This window comes from Colias croceus, chromosome 23 (assembly GCF_905220415.1).
Source record: "Colias croceus chromosome 23, ilColCroc2.1".
NCBI lineage: Eukaryota > Metazoa > Arthropoda > Insecta > Lepidoptera > Pieridae > Colias > Colias croceus.
In genome coordinates this window covers 3,719,049-3,742,775 of record NC_059559.1, presented here as the reverse complement: position 1 = coordinate 3,742,775, position 23,727 = coordinate 3,719,049, and the positions used below count along the sequence as shown (strand labels likewise).

At 35.6% G+C, this 23,727-nt stretch overlaps 1 protein-coding gene across 2 annotated transcripts; it reads left to right on the top strand.

Moving 5' to 3' along the window:
- Positions 1-3,527: 3,527 nt before the first annotated feature.
- Positions 3,528-22,807, top strand: LOC123702172. Of its 2 annotated transcripts, none has more exons than XM_045649848.1 (9): positions 3,528-3,589; positions 17,985-18,044; positions 18,519-18,551; positions 18,808-18,933; positions 19,642-19,852; positions 20,139-20,246; positions 20,962-21,109; positions 21,793-21,982; positions 22,685-22,807. In XM_045649848.1, the coding sequence occupies exons 1-9, from the start codon at positions 3,530-3,532 to the stop codon at positions 22,805-22,807; spliced, it is 1,059 nt and encodes a 352-aa protein (XP_045505804.1). In that variant the 5' UTR covers positions 3,528-3,529. The 2 variants fall into 2 exon arrangements, with proteins under 2 accessions (XP_045505804.1, XP_045505805.1); XM_045649849.1 differs by lacking the exon at positions 3,528-3,589 and adding an exon at positions 16,965-17,318.
- The last annotated feature ends 920 nt before the right edge of the window (positions 22,808-23,727 follow it).

Sequence of the window (23,727 nt, the reverse complement as noted above, 5' to 3'; positions counted from 1 at the left end):
AAGTGAATTTTCCTACGGCTGTACGCCTTTACCTTAAGATCATATTTTAGTATTCTGTTGATTGATACGCGCGAAATATCAGTCTGCAGTGCGAGTTTTTTCTGAGTGCGACATGGATTTCGGCGAAGTCGCTCTCTAATGATTTTGATATTCGCAGGCGTCCTCACAGAGCGTGGCCGGCCACTTCTTTGGCGTTATCGTTTGATAGTGTAATACACGAAGTTACGGCTCACACCAAAAATTTTCACCTCATGGAAAATCTCCATTGGTTTTTTTCCCCGCCTTAAACAGCGAAATCACGGTCGCACGTAATTCTTTAGTTCCCTCCATCACGAGAAAATTGAAAGAAATGAATTTGAAAATCAAAGGAATTAAAAGTAAACATTCCAAATTCAAAATTGGAAAAAGAAAAAAATATCAGCCAGTGATATTTTATCTTATTTTTTAACTACAAAGTTCGTCTCAAAACTTATGAACACACGAGGTATAAAGTAAACACCTATGATACGGAAAGTTTGGAAAGTGTCCATAAATAAATGCAATATTTATTTTTAATTATTTTTTACAGGTGGAAGCGAGTAAGACAACAGGTGCAGGGGCCGCCGATATTTATGTTCCATCATTATGGTATTATGACCACATGATGTTTTTAATTGAAAATCATACTGCTAAAAGAGAGGGGGTAGATTCCATTGAAACTAGAAGACACTAGTCACGTAAGTTTTTTATTCTATAATCTATCAAAGTCATCAACCAACTATATAAATAGTTACCACACACCGCCTACGCCTGCTGGTGCCAATGCCAATACTGCAGGTAGTTCATCGCAACAAAATAATAATGAATATAATTTTAGTAATGATGATTCTACACAAGATTCTGATATTATAACAAACCTATATTCGCCGTATACCTATTCTAGCGTAATGAGTGTCTTTGAGAACCAAAACACCCCCAGTATAAGAATAGATAATCTAGAGTGGCAGCTTACAAGGAAATTATGGAAACCATGGAAATGGGCACTGTGAAAAAAGTTGTAAGCAAAATATGAATACTCCGTAATACTTATTATAACGAACTATTAAAATGTAAAAAATATATCGCTACAGAAAACTGATGAGGTGCACTAAAATGCTTTCTTCAAACATATTAAAATCGTTGTACTCTCCACGAAGAAGCTTTTGATGTGGTCAACATGAACACAATTCGATAACGAGCAAGCTATAAGAATTTCTTTTTTAAATTTAAAAAATGTTTAAGTATTCTTCATCTATTTTTTTTTTAAGATCTGTGAACCGGACTTGCTTATTCTAAACATAAATGCAAAATGTCCAGGAGCAAGGCATGACGCCCACATATGGGCAAATTCCCCCGCACGTACAAGTATGCAGCAGTATTTATTTGTAAACGTTTAAAAAAATCAGTATTTCGTATTACTCCTCCATCAGAAATCCGTCCATTTGTACCCACGTCAATGTAAATAAACTCGTAGTTTGCATTAGCAATTGTCATCAGGACAACACTGTGTAAAACCTTTGTAGTTATAGTAATCTGTTTAATGTAATTTATATACTGTTTATGTAAGTACTGGAAAGAAAGAAGTAAATTATTATTAAATTATTATTAATCTGATGCGGCACCTGCGGGTGGTATTATGGCCAATTTGGGAATTGCCATTTATTTTTGAATTCATTGGCAATTTTTTTTCATCTCCTCTTCCGTGTTAGGAAACTGTAACAAACACCGATGAAGACGCCGACGCCTTCATCGGTGTCATCTTTGCCTCCTGCACCTCCTATGGGTACGGGCACATTGTCACAAAGAGGATGCAAAAAACCCAACGAGCAGGAACAAAGACAAATATTGATGGAACAAATATAAAAAAAAAAAACTGAACAGTGCAAAAAGATAAAGCAGCGAGAAAAATAGCAGTGTAGTTACAAGAATTCTTGAACAAAGTCCCTGTGGATACATTGTAGCCTTCATAAAGAAGCACTGGTTTCCAAAGCATTGACTGATGATTTCAAAACGTTACTAAATACGGCTGTTAAAATCATAAATAGCCGCGTACCCACCTAGCGCACACGCTTGCGCGGCAGCCTCGCGAGCCAAACGCTCGGCTGGTGTGGACGTGCCTCGGCCTGCCTCAGGCGCGCGTTTGCTCGACCGAGCAAGGCTCGGCGCATGCCATCTGTTATCGGTAAACTTGACGCGCTCAAAGGTGTCTCAGTGAGCGCTGTGCGTTAGCGGGGGACGGTTATGTTTTAGCTCGCGCGCGAAGCTTCTACAAGTTTTGTCTCTTGCCGGGTTTATCTTCTGTAATTTTGATATCATGGGCAGTCAGGAGGAGACCATTCGCTTAATACAACTGTACAGCACGTACAATGCGCATTGGGACCTCAAAGATGCAAATTATTTGAACAAAAATCAGCGGGAAGACAGTTGGCGACAAATATCTGCTCAAATTAATATGCCTGTCAAGGAAGTGAAAAACAAAATTTTGTCCTTGTGTAGTGGTAATTAATTATCCTACCCTCAGGATGTATTGGTCCAAGGAATTTAAAGTACCAATATTTGTTAACCACATATCCCGAAGTTGCTTTCTTCAACTTAGGAATGCCATTTATGGCATTGAATCGAGTTAATATATTTTTTTTTTGTAAGTGAACTACCACAAGATGCCATCATAACTGCAGGTTTGATTGTAGATATCCTAGATATTTTAGGGGAGGATCCTCTCGATGAAAGTTCTTTCGGCGAGGATTTGCATAAAGACATTGCATCAAGATGGACACACATCCTTATAAACGGATTAAGCAATAAAGAGCTCGTTACTAAAAAAATATTTACCATCACAAAACTAAACACAAATGAGACCACCGAAGCTAAATCCCGAAATAAAGACAGGCTTATCCGAAATTACAATATGGATATATATTATGTCTCGAAACAAAATCAACTTTCCTCGTGCCCAGCTGCCTTAAGTAATGCCTTAAAATTAGCTTTAACAAAAAACATATGTCCTGAAATTATTAAGCTAATAAGTGATACAGGTAGTCTACCTGTGCTATTACCACCACAGGGAAACTGTTTCTCGTAGGTATTCAGCAATGAATGCACTTTCAAAACAGACTAAAGAAATTTATTTTAAAAAAGACATTAGAGACTCAGCATGGGAAAAATTCTGCAAAAAAGTAGGTCCCATATGGAACGATTTAAATGATGCTGATAAAAATGAAATACGATAATACATTCCAAATGCTTATAATAAGCATGGTGGCAAGGTGGGGGGCGTGCTCCGAGCACATCTGAACATATTTGCTTATTAAGGTACAATTCCGAGACGGGCCGCAGACCGCAAACTGCAACAGCAAACTGCAAGCGACAACACTTGTTTCTATGAACAAAATTAAAAACCTAAGATCTGTGTATCATGCCGAAGTAAGAAAAATCAACAATTCGAAGCGGTCCGGAGCTGGTGCAGCAGAGTGCAAACGTTTATAAACCACCCATGTCATGGTTTACGGAAATGAATTCATTTATGGCAGACACGGACGATTATCGTGAAGCTGTTGAATCCGACTTGGTGGTAAGTACCCAATACCTATCTATTAAGCATGCTTTTTGAGCACATCTGTCAGTACCTTGATACGTGTGTCGAAACATTGCTAGTAATGAGCATGCTAGCTTCGAGTTTGCACAAACTACGACGGCCGTGAGATTTTTGGGCATGCTACCTGCAGCGCGGGTGGAAGGGGGCGTGCTTATAGCGTGTATGAACAGGTTTGCTTATTGAGTATGCTAATATTGATTAGTCGTTACATGCATACATGTTAACCAATATGGACGATCCTGCTTTGACTTTGAAAATTATAAAAACAAAAATAAAAAACTTGGGTAAAAATAAAAGGCTGTGGGACCTATCTCACATAGGTAGTACGGGTTCCTGGGGTTAATATCACAAGTGCGGCCCGCCTTAAGTTTATTTTGCCTACTTGTGGCCCTTGCCTGCCTTTTGTGCCTGCCAAAGTGGCTTTTGTTGATTTGTGTGAGCTTTTGCGTCAATATACAGACCTGAAATCTACGCAGAGGACTTCCCTTGAAGCAAAAGTGAATAAAATTTAAGTTATTTTGTCTCAAGTCAGTTCCAAGATAGTTTGTTAGCTACAATTTCACTATTACTGAATTAAGTAAAATTCACGAGGATAATGAGTCAACAATGGATATCTCTAAAAGCTATGAAACTGTTCATTGTTTTTTTTTTTGGAATGAGACTCAAGCTAAAAGAGGCGCTACGGAGATAGGTCGCTGTGTTTTCAATTATTATTCACAGATGGTGTGTGCAGAAGCTGGGGAGAGGGAAGTAAATATAACATTCATATCTGTTAACTGTTGTGGCCAAAACAAAAATCGCTGGAGCGCTGATCAACTGTTTTCAACAACCGTACGGAGATAGCCAGTACACGAATGAATTCATTGAGACTATTAGAACCAAAATACACGAACCAAGTTGGCTGACTATTGTGAGTGTGTGGTTGTTTGTACACAATAACCAAGGTACTGCACGCTAATATACTTTTGATATTCATCATTATCAGTACTATTGCGTAGGAACAAGAACGGGATTTTTTGGACACAAATACTACTCCCAAAATTATTGAAGAAGTAACCAACTCACCCAAGAGATATCTGACCAGCTTTAATAATGTAGAAGATATTCAACATTCATATCCAGACTACTCCCCAACTACCAACGCGAAAAACAGTGCCAAATTGCAAAAGTGAACACTTGCTTTGTTGGTTTTTTTCCCGGCACGATGTCGTATTCACATCGCGGGATTATGTGCTTATGCTTCGTGCGTATTTTTTGCGTGGGGAAAACGCTAGTGCAGCAGACTGCTGCATCATGATGGTCCGATTTACATTAAATCGAAATGGTGGATCTTGTACAACATTTAATCCATCCAATAAAATGTTAAATTTATTCAATGTCAACATGTATGATTTCAAAAACGCTGAATCTTCAGATGAAGACGAAATATTTTATTCATAAATAACTTGTAATAAAAAGACTTTTCAAACATATTACAGCATATTATTTCTAAATCATTATGAATTTATATTTGTATATTTTTTTAGGGGGACAACTGAATAATTTAGGCGTTTTTAGGGGTTTTGGACACAAACTTTAAGGATAAATAAATAAATAAATAAATATTTTTGAGAGTTGGTAACACTGCCAGCAGTACGTATGTACAGAGAAGAGTACCCGAACGCCCGACCGCCGAATGTACGAACCGTGGTAAATGCTTACCAACGTTTACTTGATTACGGTTCATTTCACGCACCGTCCCACAGTACAGGACGAGGAAGACCGGCGTTGTCACAAAATGTTTACGACGGTGTCCTAGCAAGATATTGAAGAGGATCCTCGGCGGAGTACGAATGACGCTGCGCGACGGTTTAATATAAGCCAGTCCTGGGCCTGGAATATTGTCAACAAGGCTGGATTACATCCGTATCACTTCAGGAAATCACAGGAATTAACCGCCATTGATCATGGACCGAGAATTTCATTTTGCAACTAGATACTAAATAATACCGAAGCAAACGTGTTATTTTCCGACGAATGTTTATTTACGCGTGTTGGCCTATTTAACCAACATAACGAACATCGGTGGTCGATTCGAAACCCGATGTTAACAAGGGACCATTATTTCCAACACCGATTTAGAATGAATGTTTGGGCAGGAATACTGAATGATAACGTTGCCCCTTACTTCATAGAAGGGCGTCTAAATGGAGAAAATTATTTAAATTTACTTCAGACTATGATCTCATCAATGTTGGAGGATATCCCGATAGCAAATTTACGAGGCGAGTTCCAACAAGACGGCGCGCCACCGCACTACCATATCGCGGTTCGTGAATTTCTCACAGTGGAGTTTGGAAGTCAGAGAATCGGTCGAGGCGGGCCTGTAGCTTGGCCTCCTCGCTCACCTGACCTCACACCCTTGGACTTCTTTTTGTGGAGTGAAATTAAGATACGTGTATACAAAAGTGAGCCGGTTAGTGTTTAACAATTAAAACAGCGTATATTGGATGCTTTTGACGAAGTGAAAAGACAAAAAACGTACGTCTCTCTTTAAAAAACAATTTAATTAAACGTGCCGATGTCGATCCCAAAACTCACGGGGCGAAATAACTGGTCAAACTGGAGTTTCGCCGTTAGAGCGTATCTGCAACTCGAGGAGTTAGATGAATGTCTTACGAGGGAACCCGATTGTAATGATCCAAAGGCTATGAAAAAGGATGTAAAAGTTAAGTTAAAATTAATTCTATTGATTGATTTATATCCATATTCAAGACGCCAAACAAGTCTGGGACAACCTCACCATTTCTTTCGAAGACAGTGGATTGACTTGAAAAGTAGGTTTATTAAAGGACTTATATTATTGAAGGAAGAAAATGATGAAACTTATATAAATAAAATAATGTCAGCAGCCCATAAACTCAGGAACATTAAGTTCAAGGTTGATGATGAGTGGCTTGGCACTTTAATGCTTGCAGGCTTGCCGGACACATACAAGCCAATGATCATGGGTATAGAGAGTTCGGGAGTAAATATTAGTGCCGACTTGATTAAGACAAAATTACTTCAAGAAATAGTAACAACTAATTCAGACACCGCTCTCTACAGTAATAGAGAATATAAGAAACAATTTTAAAAGAAAGGACCGAGGTGTTTCAATTGCAACCGATATGGGCACTTAAGTAAAAACTGCAGACTGAAGAAAAAGGATTCAAGTAACAATAAAAACTCAGGTTATGTAGCTGTATTTTCTGCGACCACAAAAAATGATAATGCATGGAACATACACTCAGGAGCATCTATGCACATGACGATGCGGCAAGACTCGCTTTATGATGTAGTAACTCCTCCGATCAAATGTATCAAAACAGCAAATGACAAAATGCTTCCCGTTGAAAGTTTTGGTAAAATAGACCTGAATATTGTTGGAAAACATGGCAGAAGAAAATTTCACGTAAGGGATGTCCTGTATGTTCCAAAACTGGCAACTAATCTCCTGTCTGTCAGTCAAATGATAAAGAATGGATCCTCCGTACAATTCACTAAAAATGGGTGCAAAATTTTTAATAAGAAGAATATTGAAGTAGCAAATGCAAATGTAATATCATGTACCGGCTGAATACTGAGTTTACTTCAGCATACAATTGCAAATCAAATGAGACCGACATGACTGAAATGTGGCATCAAAGAATGGCTCATTTAAAATAGTGATTTGAATAAATTGACAGAAAGTGTTCATGGAGTTAATTTAACTAAAAATAATAACAAAATGATGTGAACTGTGTCTAAAGAAAACACCGGGTTGAAATCAATATGTTATATCGGCTCAAAATTGACAGACAAAACTCCCTCAAATCATATAATAGATCAATGCAAAAAATGCGAAAAAGGCATTAATATAATGCGTGCTTTGTCAGGGGTCAGTTGCAATTCATCCTTTTTGCCAAAAACTTCGTTATAATGCTAAAATTCGGATTCATTTAAAACCATGCAAAAAATAACTTTTGATAAATTTTTAATTATGAAATTAATGTTATATATTTTTGAATTGTAGGGGTTTTGCTTGCCTACAAAATATATAATGTAATGTGTGTAACGCAGTGTACAACTTCCTATCGATATCGCCGAACGTATACGCCGAGCGCATTAAATATGTATGCCTCGTATGTGAGCCTTTCATTAGTACACCTAACACCTAAAGTGGTGACCCCGCGTTCGTCGCGCATTCGAGTTAGCGTCGCGAGTAATAATAGATAAATTAAATTTTTAAATGGCACATCCACCAGCTATGGACATAGCGGCGATAACCCTATTGAATGCATGCTAGGCTCGCAAAAATTATCGGACGAGGCTAAATATAAACATCGTGGTCTCAAAACTAAGTAAAGAGGCAATAGCCAAATATAATAGTCAAATATAAATGGATAAATAAAAGACTGAAGAAATGGACTATACAGAACGTGACAACTGCAATGTCGCGTTCCCCAGAGAGAATTCAAACAACGGCTTATAAACATTTAAATATTATAGGACATAATAAATATTTAAATATTATAGGAGTGGTCTACCACAATATACATACTCCTTCTATACCTTTTAGGTTAAATATAGTAACTAAATTAATGTTTTTTTTTTTTTCATTGTGGCAAATTGTCGTTTAGCTGATGACAAACGCGGTAAACATGATAAACATCCGCGAGTTGACGAAGCTATCAAAAATGGCATTCGTGAATACATAGAAGCGATACCAAAAATCGAGTCTCACTATACAAGAGCCAATACTAGTAGTTTTTATAGATGGCAGTAATAATATAGCCGACATCCACAATGACTAAGTGGCAATTCAACAGAAAAAAAAAATAGGTTACGACAATTATGTCAATTTTTATAAAATATTCACTCAAGAATTTAACATTACTTTTTTTACCCCAAAAAAGGATATTTGTGATGTGTGGTGCTATCTTTGAAAACTCTGATAATAAAGAAAACCTAAAAGAAGAACATGATAAACATTTGAAGGAAAAAGAAGCTAGGTCGAGCAGAGAAGGCCAAAGACAAAGCTGATGAAAATATTGTAACAGCGGTCTTTTATCTCCAGGCTGTATTTCAATGCCCCAAAGGCGATGTATCAGTCTTCTATTATAAATGTAAGCTAAATGTATTGAATTTTACAATTTGCGATTTAAAAACAAACAAAGTAGAATGTTTTGTTTGGGACGAGTCCAACGCTAATAGAGGTGTTAATGACTTGGGAACTTGCGAATACAAGTATCTGGAACAGCTTTCGATACTTAATAATGACAGGGGTTTTGACTAAAAAAAATAAGTTTCTAACTAAAAATAAATAATTAATCTATACAAATAAGATATTTGTGGTACAGTTTAAAAGTATTTGTGGACATGGCAAAAAGAGATAAAAATTAATGGCTTTGAGCCAAAAAAAGCTAAAGGCCGCCATTTGTACATTTTTAAATGGTTATGTTTTATGTACTTTTATTTTAGTATGTACAATAATTGTAAATAAATTAATAAGTTGCATAGATAATGCGGCAACAACGGCACAGTGTTACCGACTCTACCAACTTTTAGGTAGATCTACCTACTTTCAACTTTTTTTACAAATCTACTACCTTGGATGAAAAATCTACTAACTTTTTTAATTTGTCGAAAATTTATTTTATTTTTGCAAAAATATATATTAAAACCTTTACTCGATAACCAACTCGATAACCTTTACTTGATAACCAACCAAATTTTTTCATTTGTATTTAACTCTGGTGAATTTTGAATTTCGAATCAATTAGAGCACACACACTACACTGTGTTGCTGTTTAGACTGTAGTGTATACTGTGTATACTGTGGAACCGTCCGCCATTTTATTATTTATGTACGTTTATTTCTGTATGCATGGCAGCGATAATTATTATTAAACAAAAGTGAAAAGTTTAGCTTTTGAAGTAAAAAGTCTAGAGTGTAAAACAGTAGCAGGTAATTTATTGTGCTTGTTACCGGTATCAGATTGTTCTGCCGTTACTTTACATCGAACTTGCAATGATTTTTTTGAGAAAGAGAATATTCCTTATAAGCAAAATATGATTGTCTTTGCGTGTGATGGAGCTAATAATATGTCTGGAGAATATCTTTCATTAGCTTCGTTGTTCGCTAAAGATATACCTAATTTATTTATTATGAAATGTAATTGTCACTCGTTTCATTTATGCGCTTCATATGCATGTAAAGAATTGCCGCGAGGAGCTATGATATATAAAAGATATACGTTACCCGCTCTCTATTTTGGCAAGAAAAAACTCAGGTAAGTGCCCGAGTTTCACTTAGTCACGCACCATTCAGCGTCGTGGCTGGACGTTCTTTTTGTATTTTAATCGGCAGTTGTTATTTAGAAGTACATGAGTGAGACATGTATTATGTCTCGTGCGTGAGAGTGAAAGAGAGAACAACTGTATTGGTGATAATGCGTTAGTAAGTAGGTATGTATTAATTACGCTGTTTTTTAGTGCAATGATGTTGGCGTATGCCGCGTCTACTAGTATAATAGGTCATTGGCGAGGAGTAGAAGATTTTGCAAGGGATGTATATCTGAAAAAATAGCCCAAAAAGACTACGATTACAAAGACTTCCAGAAATATTTAAATATTAAACCGCACAAACTTCTACATCCTTCTCAAACAAGATGGCTTTCTTTGCTTCCTGTAGTGTAGAGGCTTATCGAGCACCTGCACTAACTCTGTATTTTCAAAGTGCTGTTTTGATTGATAGGCTACTTGTTGCAGAAACAATACTCGAAAAATGCTAAGCTCCATCCACTATTATTTACTTGCAGTTCTTAAAATTTATCCTGCTATACTTTCACGACCTTTACAAAGAAATGCAATCGGAAAGCCCTAAGCTTTTTATTTTGTACGAAAAAGTATTGGCTACCTACAAAACTATTTTGGAGTGCTTTATTACGCCGGAATTGGAGTTGTCAGATGAAGAGAAAGAAGTCAGCAAAATCATTCAGCAAGTTCAGAAAGTAAAATTTTGAATTTAAAGTTAGACTTGAAGTCTAACTGTTCACTGTTCAAAGAATCAAATCAATAATGGATCTATGCGAATCATTGGCAAGCCACATTTTAGTAGCATTTGACAATTTTTTTACCAGCCTTCCATTATTAGAGATTTTACTTGACAAACATATTAATAATGTTGGAACCGTAAGAATAAACCGCAAAGGTTTACCAGATTTGGTGACAGGAAAAAATCTAAACAGTGAAGAAAAAAAGGAAACGGTCCTGAAACCGGGAGAATTTATATACCTGTGTGATAGACCAATAACTGTTATCAATTAATTCTCTATTTTTTGATAACAGTTATTTACAACGTCCTGTATAATGTTGTAATTGTCTTTAACTTGTCGCGAGCACACGAGCAAGCTGTGCATCGAATTTGTCGTGCTTTGCATGCCGGACAAATCTTTGTGGTTTTTGGCATGTCCATTTATGTTAAATGTATTTTTTATTGATAATTAAATTTAAAAAAAGACCTGTGCCACTTGGAGACTGCCGCGGTAAAGCTATTGCATGCTATGTCTTCCAGCCACACCTCCGCCCGTCGGAGTGGGGAGCGTGAGGTTTTTCGTTACGGAATTTCTGGATTCGGTCCCCGCGCTCAAGGCCCGCGATATAAGCTATGCAATAGCTTAAAAATATATGGAAAGATACAAAAGACGTTTGTGTGGCAACTACTGCATTCAATCCTCGAGCTGTGGAAATGATTGAGCGGAAACAAAAAGATGGTACCAAAAAAAATGTTTTGCCCTCTTTCAATCAAGAATTACACTGAGTTTATGGGAGAAGTTGATCATTTCGAATTTTAATGTATCTTAGTACATTAAAATTCGAAAAAATTCGAAATGTTTAACTCTAACTCAACTCAAACAAAATATATGAAAAATCACCATTTGAAAGTCTTTTAAAAATTACATTACAGTTTACTTATTTTATCAAACTATTTATTTAAAAAATGTGAATTTAATTACAGATTTGAAAGGAAATTTCAAATACCAGGGCTAATAGGGTGCATAGATACACCCACATTTCTATAGTGAAACCTCACATAAATGAACAAAACTAACAGGAAAGGATACCATTCCTTAAATGTGCAAATTATAAGCTGTATTTTTTTGTCGCATTCGTATACAATGTTTCTTTGTATTTGTGCTTAGTCTCGAGATATACGAAAATGAATCGTAAAAAAAATTGTTTTTAGCTCTTATTCCATTAGAAGAAGCAAATGCAGCAACCTTATCTGAACACATTGTTAACTTTTTTAGAAGCAATAATATTTCATATAAAAGTAATCTAATAGGTTTTGCATCAGATGGGGCAAACGTAATAATTCTGTTGTAACATTGCTGCAAAATGAAATTCCCAACATTTTTATACTTAAATGCACATGCCATTCGTTGCATCTTTGCGCGTCATATGGCGCCGTTTCATTAGTCGTCAACTCGTTCGGTATACAGCATACGGGGAGTCCCCGCAGGCGAGATAACAACCAATGAAAACAAGTTCCCCGCATGCTTAATACCGACCGTGATATCGACCAATGAAATTCATCGGTCAATATACAGCTTGCGGGTCTTAAGTCAAATACTTTTTCATTATTCAATTTCATTCGTGAGTGCTTGTTGGATTATAAAGACGCTGCACAAAATGGCTGATCGCTTTACGGATTCGCAAATGTTGAATCTCGTGGAAATCTATCGAGATTATGATTGTTTATGGAATGTGACTAATACGTTGTATAGAAACCGAGATGCAAGAGAAAGTGCATATAAACAAATTTCGGAACGGCTAAATATTACAGGCATCTCAAATAAAGAAATACCAAAAAAAATCAAAAATCTCAGATCATCGTACTATCGGGCCCTATCGACTAATGAAAACGGTTCCCCGAATGCTGGCCCTGTGGCACGCGTTCCAGAAATCTCTCGCACCCCGCATGCGGGCCCTATCGACTAATGAAACGGCGCCATTATGCTTGTACCAAAGTGCCACGCTTTTTATTAGGACAACGCCTCAGGCGTTGTCCTAATAAAACGCGAATGCGCGATCATCGTAAGTTCGCGCGAATTTTACTTGTACGAACGCGCGATCAAACATATTGAACTCTATAATAGGTGTCCTAACTGACAATCGCACGACGCGGTCGCGCGACTCAAATGTTTGAAACTCTATTCGCGCGTCACCGTCACATTCTTTATTTAATATTAATGGCTTAGTTATAGTTTTAAGTATTTTTATCCAAACCCACATCTGTAGTAAAGCTGTGAGAATTATGTTTTTGTTGTAAGTTAGTCAATGTTTTCTGTTTGATTTTTGGATAAGTGTTGTGAATAAATATATTTTCATTGTAGTATTTTAAAGGTGAGTGCCGTGGTGTTTTAAAACTTATATTCATAACCATAACCGAAATATTTTAATAGAAACATCAGCTATTCGGTTGTTACGAATCAATTACCTAAAAAACTCTAAAGATTATCGAAGACAAAATAGACCAATCATTTATACTGACGATTCGTACGTCCATGTTACACATGCAAATTCCATGGGCTGGGCTGACGGTTCTACATCAGGTCCGAAAAAGCCTATCTCAAAAGGCCAACGAGTCGTAATCGTTCATGCCGGGTCAGAGGCTGGATTTGTGCCCAATGCATTATTAACTTTCAAGTCGGGTACAAAATCAGGAGATTATCATGACGACATTAATTTTGAAAATTACCAGAAATGGATTCGAACTAAATTGGTACCCAATCTCCCACCGAACTCCGTTATTGTGTTAGACAACGCCCCATACCACAATAAAGAACCCACATCGCACCCACATCTAATTCCCGAAAATCCGACATGCAAGATCAAAAATTCCAATATGTTGAAACCTCAATTGTACGATATAATAAAAAATTACAAACCTCGTTTAAAGAAATACTCCGTTGACAAAATTTTGATGGAAAATGGTCACTATGTTCTCCGTCTCCCACCGTACCATCCGAATTTAACCCGTCGAAATGGCTTGGGCCTCTATAAAGGGTTACGTGAGTAGTAAAAACGTAAAGTGGAATATTGCACATCGTGAATGTGCTTACGGATGAATTAATTATACGTGTGGGAAAATCTGACGAGAGCGAAGATTCGACAGATGTGGATTTTCCTGAATCATCGGAAGATGAAGATTTTAATCTGGAACCCGGTCCCAGTTCCTCGATTTCCTCAAGTTCCATGATAGAGGGAATCATGGTACTTAAGATCGATCGATCTTCGTCTACTTTTGTGCGAATCAATTGTTCTTTCTAAAATCAATTATTGTTGGTAGGAAGGGCTCAGTGGGTAATGGCGCTCTGACCTCTGTTTCTATACGCAAAGCTGAAGCGACAAGCTTAAATAGAATTTCTGCTTTCTGACGACTGACTGACTAAACTGGTATCACAACGGTGACAAACCCAGGGAAAGTGCTCGCTGAAAAAGGACAAAGAAGAGTAGGATCTGTTACAAGCGGCGAACGAGGAAGCAATGTTACAGTCGTACCTCATCTCTTCTTCTGCATACAGAAGTTCGCTGGTTGTCTAGGGGAAAAGTGCTGAATGACGCAATGAAGTTACAATTTACTTGGAACAAAACAATTGCTTTCTCTTTCAGTATCGTACGCAAAATGCGAACGCATATTTTCAGCTATAAACAGAATCAAGACAGAGGATCGTAACAGATTCTGTAATAAAAATGTACATGCAATCTTACATGCAAAAGAGGGTTTAAAAAATAGTGGAAATTGTACGAATTTTAAACCTGAAGAATCAATGATTCAAGTTATGAAAAAAGATACAACATTATATAAAAATGTTTAAAAAGCGCGATGAAAATAAATAAATAAGTTTAAAATACAAAATTGTGTTCAATATATTTTATATAGGCTGTATACCAATTACCTTGAAAAACAAAATTATTAATGGTAGAACAGGCTGATTAGGAAGGCAATGAGGATATAATCACTACATTTTACGATTTATAGAAAAGTAGAATTTTAGTAGCATTTAAAACTGGGATTGGTAAATTTTGATAGATTTTAGCAACTTTTATTAGATTGTGTAATTAAAAAGTGGTCATGCTGACGCAGTCTGCGCTTGAGTGTCGCAACGATACGACGTGCTTGCGGCTATAATTGTTTACTCCGCGCGAATACATGGCGAAGGAGAAAGATCCAGAAGTGTGGACCAAAGCTATCGATCTATTCAAGGATTTATCATATTTGTGGGATAAAAAAACAAATATTATTTCAACCGCGACAGGAGACATTCAAAATGCTATAACAAGTTTATAATAAAGAGACACATCGCTGTCTGTAATCAAAACTGATGACGGACTCATGAAAGTGCAAAAAGAATGCCGATAGACCAAGCTGATTTCAGTATAGAGGGAATACTTCACTACATAGTATAAAACAAAGTCGCTTTTTCTGTCCCTATGTCCCTTTGTATGCTTAAATATTTCATACTACACAACAGATTTTGATTTTTTTTTAATAGATAGAGTGATTCAAGAGGAAGGTTTAAGTGCATAATTTATTAGGTTTTAGACAAAGCGGGCGAAGCCGCGGGCGGTAAGCTAGTAGTGTAATAAAAGTAATATGACATATTCATCTTATGTATTTTTAATATTCACATTAATTATTATTGTATATTGAAGGATAATGTTTGAAATTAACAAGCCTCCGTTTATCCTGTCCCGGTCTTAAGGCTCTGATGGATTTCTTGGACAGCGTGAAAGATTTTCTACCAGAAATATCCGCAATTTTTCCATTTTCATGTGCATATACTCTTAATATGATATCTGAAAGTATTGATTTATTTTTAGAACTTTTCTTATTTTACAAGATTGGTTGCCTGGTAGAGATCGCAACCTAGTGATTAGGCTGCCTTTTGCTTATTTTATGTATTGCTTTTATATTTGTATAGCAATAAAATTAGTTCTTAGTTTTAGTTATAAATTATTATATGTATGTTAGTCTGTAAGGTATTTATTCTATAGGTCTGTACAATTTATTATCTATTACCTGAATTAAATGTCATATATAAATAAAATAAAAAAATAAATATTTTCATTCATTCATTCATTGTTTGAAAAGGAACAGTCTCTTTTAACAATTGATTTTATAATACTTTTCATAATTTATTGCCAGCTCTTCTCTGTATAAACTAATTCGTAGCAGTTTTAATAAAAATTACGTTATAGTACGACTAAAAGCAGTTTCAAGAATTTATAAATAAACCTCGGACTTATAAATTAAATTATAACAAAAAAACTCACAGAAAACAAAAAAGAAATATTGACACAACACATGAGGTGCCATCGTTTAATGAAAAATTACCTACGTACGTACGTAAAAACTTTATGGCAAATTTTAATTACATGGGTCATAATGTTTCTAACTCCATGACGGTTTTTACATTGGATTTATTTTACAGCAAGATTACGTGTAGGCGCGAGCTGTTATGTCCGTACTGTGTACTAGCGTACACATGCTCATCTTTTTCGCTTGTTCTGCATTTCTCAGCATTCCTGGCCTTTTCCATAGCATCCATGTTCAGTTTCTCTCCAAATCCTTATAAAGGACGACTGTCCTGTAAAACATACTATTTCGTTTTTATAAAAAGTCTTATCCTGAGAGTCTCATAACAGAGCGCAGTGGCAGACGCATAGAAAAATTGGAATCAAAAAACCCTCCTCTACTTAAATCAATAGAAATACTGGAAACAATGATTAAACTCGCCAACTCCTTTCCTAATTCAATAGCAAAAAAGGCTCGCACAAAGTTTGACAATGTTTTGCACAAAAACCCAAGTCTTCAAGACCTGAAGAACATGAATGCCTACATCAACGGGACAGGTCGTGCCCTGCCTGAACAGGTAACTCCAGAAATGGCGCTAAATTTTAATTTCATTGTCCAATGACATCAATTATTATTGATGTGGAGAGGTCGATTCCAGCTTACAAATTGATACTGGGAGACAAACGTCACAAAGCGCTAGAAAATTTGGAAAAATGCTCAATTGTTTATTGCCACAAAAATTATACTTACGAGTAAGAAAATTTCGCTGTTTTCGTACAAACTTATATTAGTACCAGAATTCTGTCCGAAAATTATGAAGCTCAAAGTTCAAGCTATTCGTTTGCACACATTTTGTGGAGTAAATTGGAAGATTTGAAATCCACCCTTATAAAAAATTCTCATTATAAAAAAAAACTTGAGGTGTCAAGGGACACCCGGATGGAACGAATTTCCTTTCTCTATGAGGGAGAGAGAGACAGACAGAGAAACACGCGCACGCCGCACATCTTTTACAGCACAATTTTGAACTTTGTTACTTTTCGTCTTAATTTTTTCCGTCTACCCCCATTTCGCAAGGCGCGATAAGGAACTTCGTTCCAATATCTCAGCATAGGCTTAGTTTAGAATTTACTTGAAAGTTGCAATTGTATTACAATTTATACAAAATATTTTTAATTGGTTTATTAAACTGTTACTATCGTCAAATATAACTATTAGCAAGTTTTAACAGCGCTCCAATTAGTTTTAACGACGCTTGGAATATCAATTATTTAAATCAACAGTAGAGGAAACCAAACTGTTTCAATGGAAACTTACATAAAAATATTTAAAATATGGCTGGTGAGTTTTTCTCTTCAATGTTAAATTAGAATACTAAATTATAATGTAGAAGATAAATTAGTAAAGTATAAGTAATTACAAGATAATGGAGATATTTTTGTATCAATAAGTTATCAATTCTTCTTTCTTTATATTATGTAATTTTTATTTGTGCCAAATCAATCATATTATATATCTATGAAATCGTATGTTGTATACTGTACACGATAATATTTTGTTATCAGTTGGAATTTTAAGTAAATTAATTATAAATTTTAGGACGCTTTCAATTTATCCGACAATTAATAGGCGACGCGACGCCATTATACTTATATAGTGCATATGTCATGTTTTTTGAGACGGGGGTCTCCGATTTTTAGGGTCATAATGCTATCTCGAATCTCAAGTTTTTGGGATAGAATGGACGCTCCAGTAATGTAACTTTTATGACAATCCTTTACTTCTTTACTGGTGCAATGTTCATGCATCACATTATGTTAGGGTATAGATCTATGAAGTCAAGGGAATATAAATGATGCTCTAATTGTTTTTTTGTTTTTATCTTGATTTTGTATACTTCCTTCATAATTATAGTAACTTCCATATGGGAACACATGTCCTGAAATAAAACAATTTTATTTTATTTATTTTTATACATTGTAATATTTATGTTATTTACATTTTCAGCTAGTGTGTTTATTCAGAACAACGATGGGCAGTAACGGTGATGTTTCTTCTTTTCAACTAGTGAGTACTTTCCCTTTTGATCGACTTAAAGACAACGGATACGGCCAACTGTGCTATCAATTTCACAGGTTACGAGACAAATTAATATTTTCGCGTATGTTCTCACGAATTTTTATATTATAATTTTTAAATTGCGAAAATGATGTTGTTAAAACAACCAACTTAGCATGCAATAATTTTCTTGCGTTTAAGTTTAAGGATATTTTTATGCATGTAAAAAATATAAATAATAATAAGACTAACACATTAAAAATATCTAGGGTCATGATCGAAAATTGTGTACTTTTTAACTTCAAATATTTTGAAAACGCTTACATTTCGGAGGGTGATTATTTATGGCCAATCAATCACAAATTATGAAAACGATATATCCTTAACGGGATTTTGTCGACTTACCCAATACGTAGTTATATCTACTTATGAAGACGCATAATAATTATGATTAAGAAAATAAAATATTTCCTTTTTTTCCAGCTTGCCAGACTGTCTTTTCCGACTGTAGAAACTGTAAGTATTCATGGAGTATGATACATAAAATTAAAAAAAAATGATTTACGATGAAATAATAAAAAAGTGCGTGCCTAAAACGAAGAATAAAAACTTTATTGCTAAGCTAAGTTCACCCTTTCTCACTCTCTCTCAATCAATCTTTCCCTCTCCTTCGAAAAAGGCTGCTTCGTGACGGTAATATTATTGTTGCGTTTCATCCGTAAAAAATGTATCCCAAAGAAGACCACATTTTACGTTCACATTTCTTCAACAGAAACCATACAACATGCCAAGTACCAAAGAAATAGATCCAAGACAGAGTTATGCAGAGGAGAAATTCGACAATCTTCTGAAGTATACCAGTTTCATGAACGCTCGCCTGAAAGAACCACACAATCCCGTAAGTATTTACTATATCATCTAATCCAAAATAGGGTTAACTTAACCACATCAGTTTAGGTTCTTCAGTATGTCCTGTAGACAAATAATTATGCTATTAATAATACAAAAAAATCCGAAGGTTCCTCACTCAGTCGCCCTAGGCTCCGGCCGTCTGGCCGCTCAAGGAGATTACTAACAACACCGCCGCAAGGCGAGATATCTCGTCGTATTTGGACAAAATCGACATCACAAAGAACACCGGACTTAGCACGTTTAATAGCTTCTTTGAAAGCTGAATACCTAATTGCAACTTTTTAGATCCAAGGTTCAGGTTCGACTGAAAATCCTGTTAGAATATATAAAAAAAACTCCTGCGACTTCCGACAGTAACAGATCAAAGCCTTCAACAAACGACAAAAGGAAGATGAAACTGGATCAAATTTCACACACGAAGCTTATAATATTTTTAGGGACTGTTTCAATGAAGTGGCAATGAACAATAGCAGCATTTGTGCGATCAAGAAAAACAAAATCCAATTGCTAATGAAATTGACTTTTTCTTAAAGTTATCCCGAATAGATCGCAATCGCGACCTTTGGTGGTCGGTCAATTCAAATCAATTGTAAATTAATCTTTTGTAACATTGTCATATACCTTATCCCAGTAAACTTTAAGCCGGGACCACATGGAACAAGCTACGAATGACGTCCTTAATTAAATCTTACAGGCAGAACGAAAAGACATCCTTGAAACGGGACAAAAGAAGCTATTCGCTTTCATAGACACGCACATAAAAGATCTCAAGAGGTTGCTCTTTGCGACGGACATGGCGCTAATGTCGATGGTCTTACTGAAGTTGAACAAGAAGATGGACACGTCGGAGGCGAAAATAAAATCTACGCAAGCGAAGATTCCGTTCGGATTGTACACTAGTCCGGGTAAGATGATTATCTAATAACGAGATGAATATTGAGGTTACTCAAACAGCAGCGTAAATGCTTGGACGGGCAAACCGTAGTGTATATGCTTAAGATTATACATTTTCAAGAATTCGTACATTTTATGTATATTTTCTAATTATACAATACGATAGCAATATATCTTCCCTCTGCGGCAATTCTTTTTTCTTTTTATAACTCAAAGCATAATTCTAACATTGTCCATTTGGATAAATTTATCCATTCATAAGTTATAAAATATGGCCTTTATATTTATCATCTACAGAATTCAAATGCCTCGGCACATCATACTACATTGCGTCAGCTCACAACCAGGAAGACGTCCAGATGATTCTCTCTAGTGAGAGGAAACCTCATTGCTACACTTTTAGAGGTGGGACTTTCAGCTTAGCTTTGCCTATTCGACCTTTAAAAAATCAAGATAAAGAGTTTAAGTAGTGTTAAATTTAAAACTCATTTAACAAATGTATTAGTTCAGAGAGCCTATTACAGCATTAAGGAATATATGGAAGATGAAAATCCATGGAGGGTTGTCGCGTAAGAACTACAGGACAGTTCTTTGGCATATTATGATAATATATATTATGTAGTTAGATGTAAGTAACATGTTATGTAAAATTATATTGTAAATGGACATGACTTTAAAAGAGCAACTATGGAGTTTCTTGCAGGTTCTTCTCCATAGATACTGCTTTCCAAATCGGTGGTAAATTTAATAATGTCATGACGATTCAAAAGTGCTTCTGGAAGAAGTCTAATTGAATAAATAAATGTTTGAGTTTGAGTTTGAAATGCGCTCGATTTGCGGAAACAACATATTTATTTGCTTGCCAAGAGAAGACCAACTTATGTTGCCTATCGAATAATCTGAATAACGAATTGAGAAAGAGAATACAAATCAAACATTTGCCAATATTTTTAGAATAGTTTTAAAAAATTATAATATAACAATGCTTATACTTTAACGAGCCTATTGAGTAATGCCTTTTGCAAGATATATCTCCGCACTGCATGTCAGAATATGCTGTTATTTATTTATTTATATTGCTGTTCACTTTCCAAATGAGGTTTATGGTTATATTTCCCAGGTGCGTTCGCTTTCTCCGGCTTCTACCACCGTCACTCAGAGACCACGTATGTTGGACCACATGCAGAACAGTTCCAAGCGAAGGATCCGAGCCAAGGCTTGTACTGCCATTCCGATGATAACTGGAGCGACGCTCAGTGCATTTATAAGTAAATCTTCATCTTACTAGCCATCACTTAGGATATGAACAATAACGACCGATTCTTAGACCTATCGAATAGTTGACTCAATGAACCGGCAGGCTTGCCACGACCACTTTGTTACTTAGGGTATGAACAATGGATAATCGATTCTCAGATCCCACAACACAGGGGATCCTAGTGTGGGGACTAATCAATTAAGTGCCCATTATTATATTATTATGCAATTTTTACTGTATCCAAAACTGATTGTACACTGTGTTATGAAACAAATAAACGATTTTTATTTATTAAAAAAAAAAGATCTACTGAATATACATGTAAAATTTTATGTTTTCCTTTGACGTACCTTTTTAATGTGAGGGTGGAATTTATTGATGGACCTTAGAGAGAAGTACTTAATGGTGATAACAAGTTTTATTAAACGAAACGACCATTCCTTTTAAACAACCAGAACTTCGTTTATAGATTTATACTTGCAAGACCGGGAGTCAAACAAGCCAAAAACATTCGTATTTCATTTGTGATAGTATAGTATATAAATTTATAAACAATAGAAAAAATTCGATCACGAGGCGGGACTCGAACTAGTGTATTATATTGTGCATAACCATACGTTGGAACAATACAATTTGTTGGTTCATCCGTGATCGAAATATCTGGCCTAATGACAATCGACGTCAATGTTCCAGGATAAACCCTAGAGAGGAGTTTCCAGAGTCCGTAGAATACGAGCCCAAGGTCTCCTACTGGTGTGGCCCGTACCGATACTTTATCCCAGCCACCACAGACATTCGCTGTATCTTCTCCATCTTTTCCATGAACTTCATCTTGAGGTTTGGTTACGATGGCGTCACTTATAAGAGCTCCGATTTGTCTTTTGTAAGTATTTTTTTTCTGGACAATATAGCAAAATATAGTCTAGACTTTCAGTTGGTTTAAAAATTGACATTTAATCCCGTATACAAAATGTTGATATACAATTTCAATTTTCTCGAAGAGAGAATAAAAACTGGACAAAATACGGTAAGTATGAAACCGTAGGGGGTAGGTAGCTTTTTAAAACACAGGGAAATACATAGCAAATGATTTTTTTTTTTGCTGTTGAAGACATAATATGTACAAACAAAACAGATTCCATGCTGATAGACGGGCTTATAACGACCTAACAGAATAAAAAAAAAAAAATTAATTTAACCCCATTTAGTACCCTACCACAAATGGAGAAGAGACAAATAGAGAAGACTTCAATTATTGTATACTTTTTGGAACAAAGTTCCTTATCGCGCGTGGCCAAAGGGGGCTAGACAGAAAAAATTAAGACGAAAATTTGTAACAATACTTTTTGATATAGTTGAACGGCATGCCGCGACGTGCGCGTGTTTCTGTCTGTCTCTCTCTCTTTCATAGAAAGCAAGCCAGTTATTTCAGTAACTTCGTTCAATTCGGGTGTCCCTTGACAACTCACAAGTGACTCATTCCTGACCGTGACTTAGCCACGGTCCGGACAGAGCACGGCGTTAAAGTAACGATGGTTATTGTATCATCTAACCATGTAGTGTGAACCATGCTTAATACTTTCAGATGTACCAAAACGGACAGGTCTTCTACACGGACGAACCCTGGGCCGGTATGTCGTGTTGGAACTGGGCTTGCAAGTGGCGACACAACCAGAATCAACGGTCTAACGAATTTTTCGTGAACTAAATAAAAATGTACTTGTACTCTTTTTGTTTTCATACCACCAACCACAACGTTTTTTATCGTGATTTTTTTGCCGATTTAAAAGCTTGATTATAATAAGATACCAATGAAAACCAAGTGATGTACAAATCACATATTGATAAATTACTATAAATGCACGTCATCACAAACACAGAACTAAACAATCACAAAAAAATAATTACTCATTATTTTTGGTTGATAATATAAACTTACCTTATTTTAGGAAAACCGACATCCTAACTATGATAAACAGACAAAATAAACACATACATATAAAAACAATGTTTGTTCCTGAAAAACCATTAAAAACACTTAATTCCCTTACCTTACTTACATTCAATGGTTGAATTGTAATCGATTGTCATGCTAAAAACCGGTAAATTAAAAATCGATGACGGTAGGTAAAAAAAACACATTTAAAAAGATAACATTTTTATTCACAACTATTCATATAATTTTGTAACAACTTACAGACCTTTGTACATATTATATAAAGCTATATTTAAATCTAAAACACGTACTCCATAAAAATTGCATTCAGAATTAGAACTCAAACATTCTTTTTAGCACGCTTATATTAGCTTCACCTGTATGTATGTATGTAACCGACTCCTGACTCGATGATGTCCCACTTTAAACGGACAGTTTTAATTCAAACTTTAAACACTTATCAAGGATCGGTGATCGTATAATATTTTCATTAGGTGAAGCGTGTTTATTAGTTTTTTAGAGATACAATTAAAATAATAAATACAGTTTTTTTATTATTTTGACTGTATCTCTTTGAAACATATTAAAAATAACATCGATATATTTTAAAAGTGACTAAGAAAAATGTATTTGCCTCTATTTCTTATTTCTTATTTTTTTTTTAATAATAGACATATGAGCAGAGTGTATTT

Excerpts from the sequence above, each read along its gene's own strand:
- LOC123702172 (XM_045649848.1), top strand. The coding sequence starts at position 3,530 with ATGAATTCATTTATGGCAGACACGGACGATTATCGTGAAGCTGTTGAA. Across the intron at positions 18,934-19,641 it reads TGAAAGAACCACACAATCCC|GCAGAACGAAAAGACATCCT; the intron begins GTAAGTATTTAC and ends TAAATCTTACAG. Across the intron at positions 21,110-21,792 it reads GACGCTCAGTGCATTTATAA|GATAAACCCTAGAGAGGAGT; the intron begins GTAAATCTTCAT and ends TCAATGTTCCAG.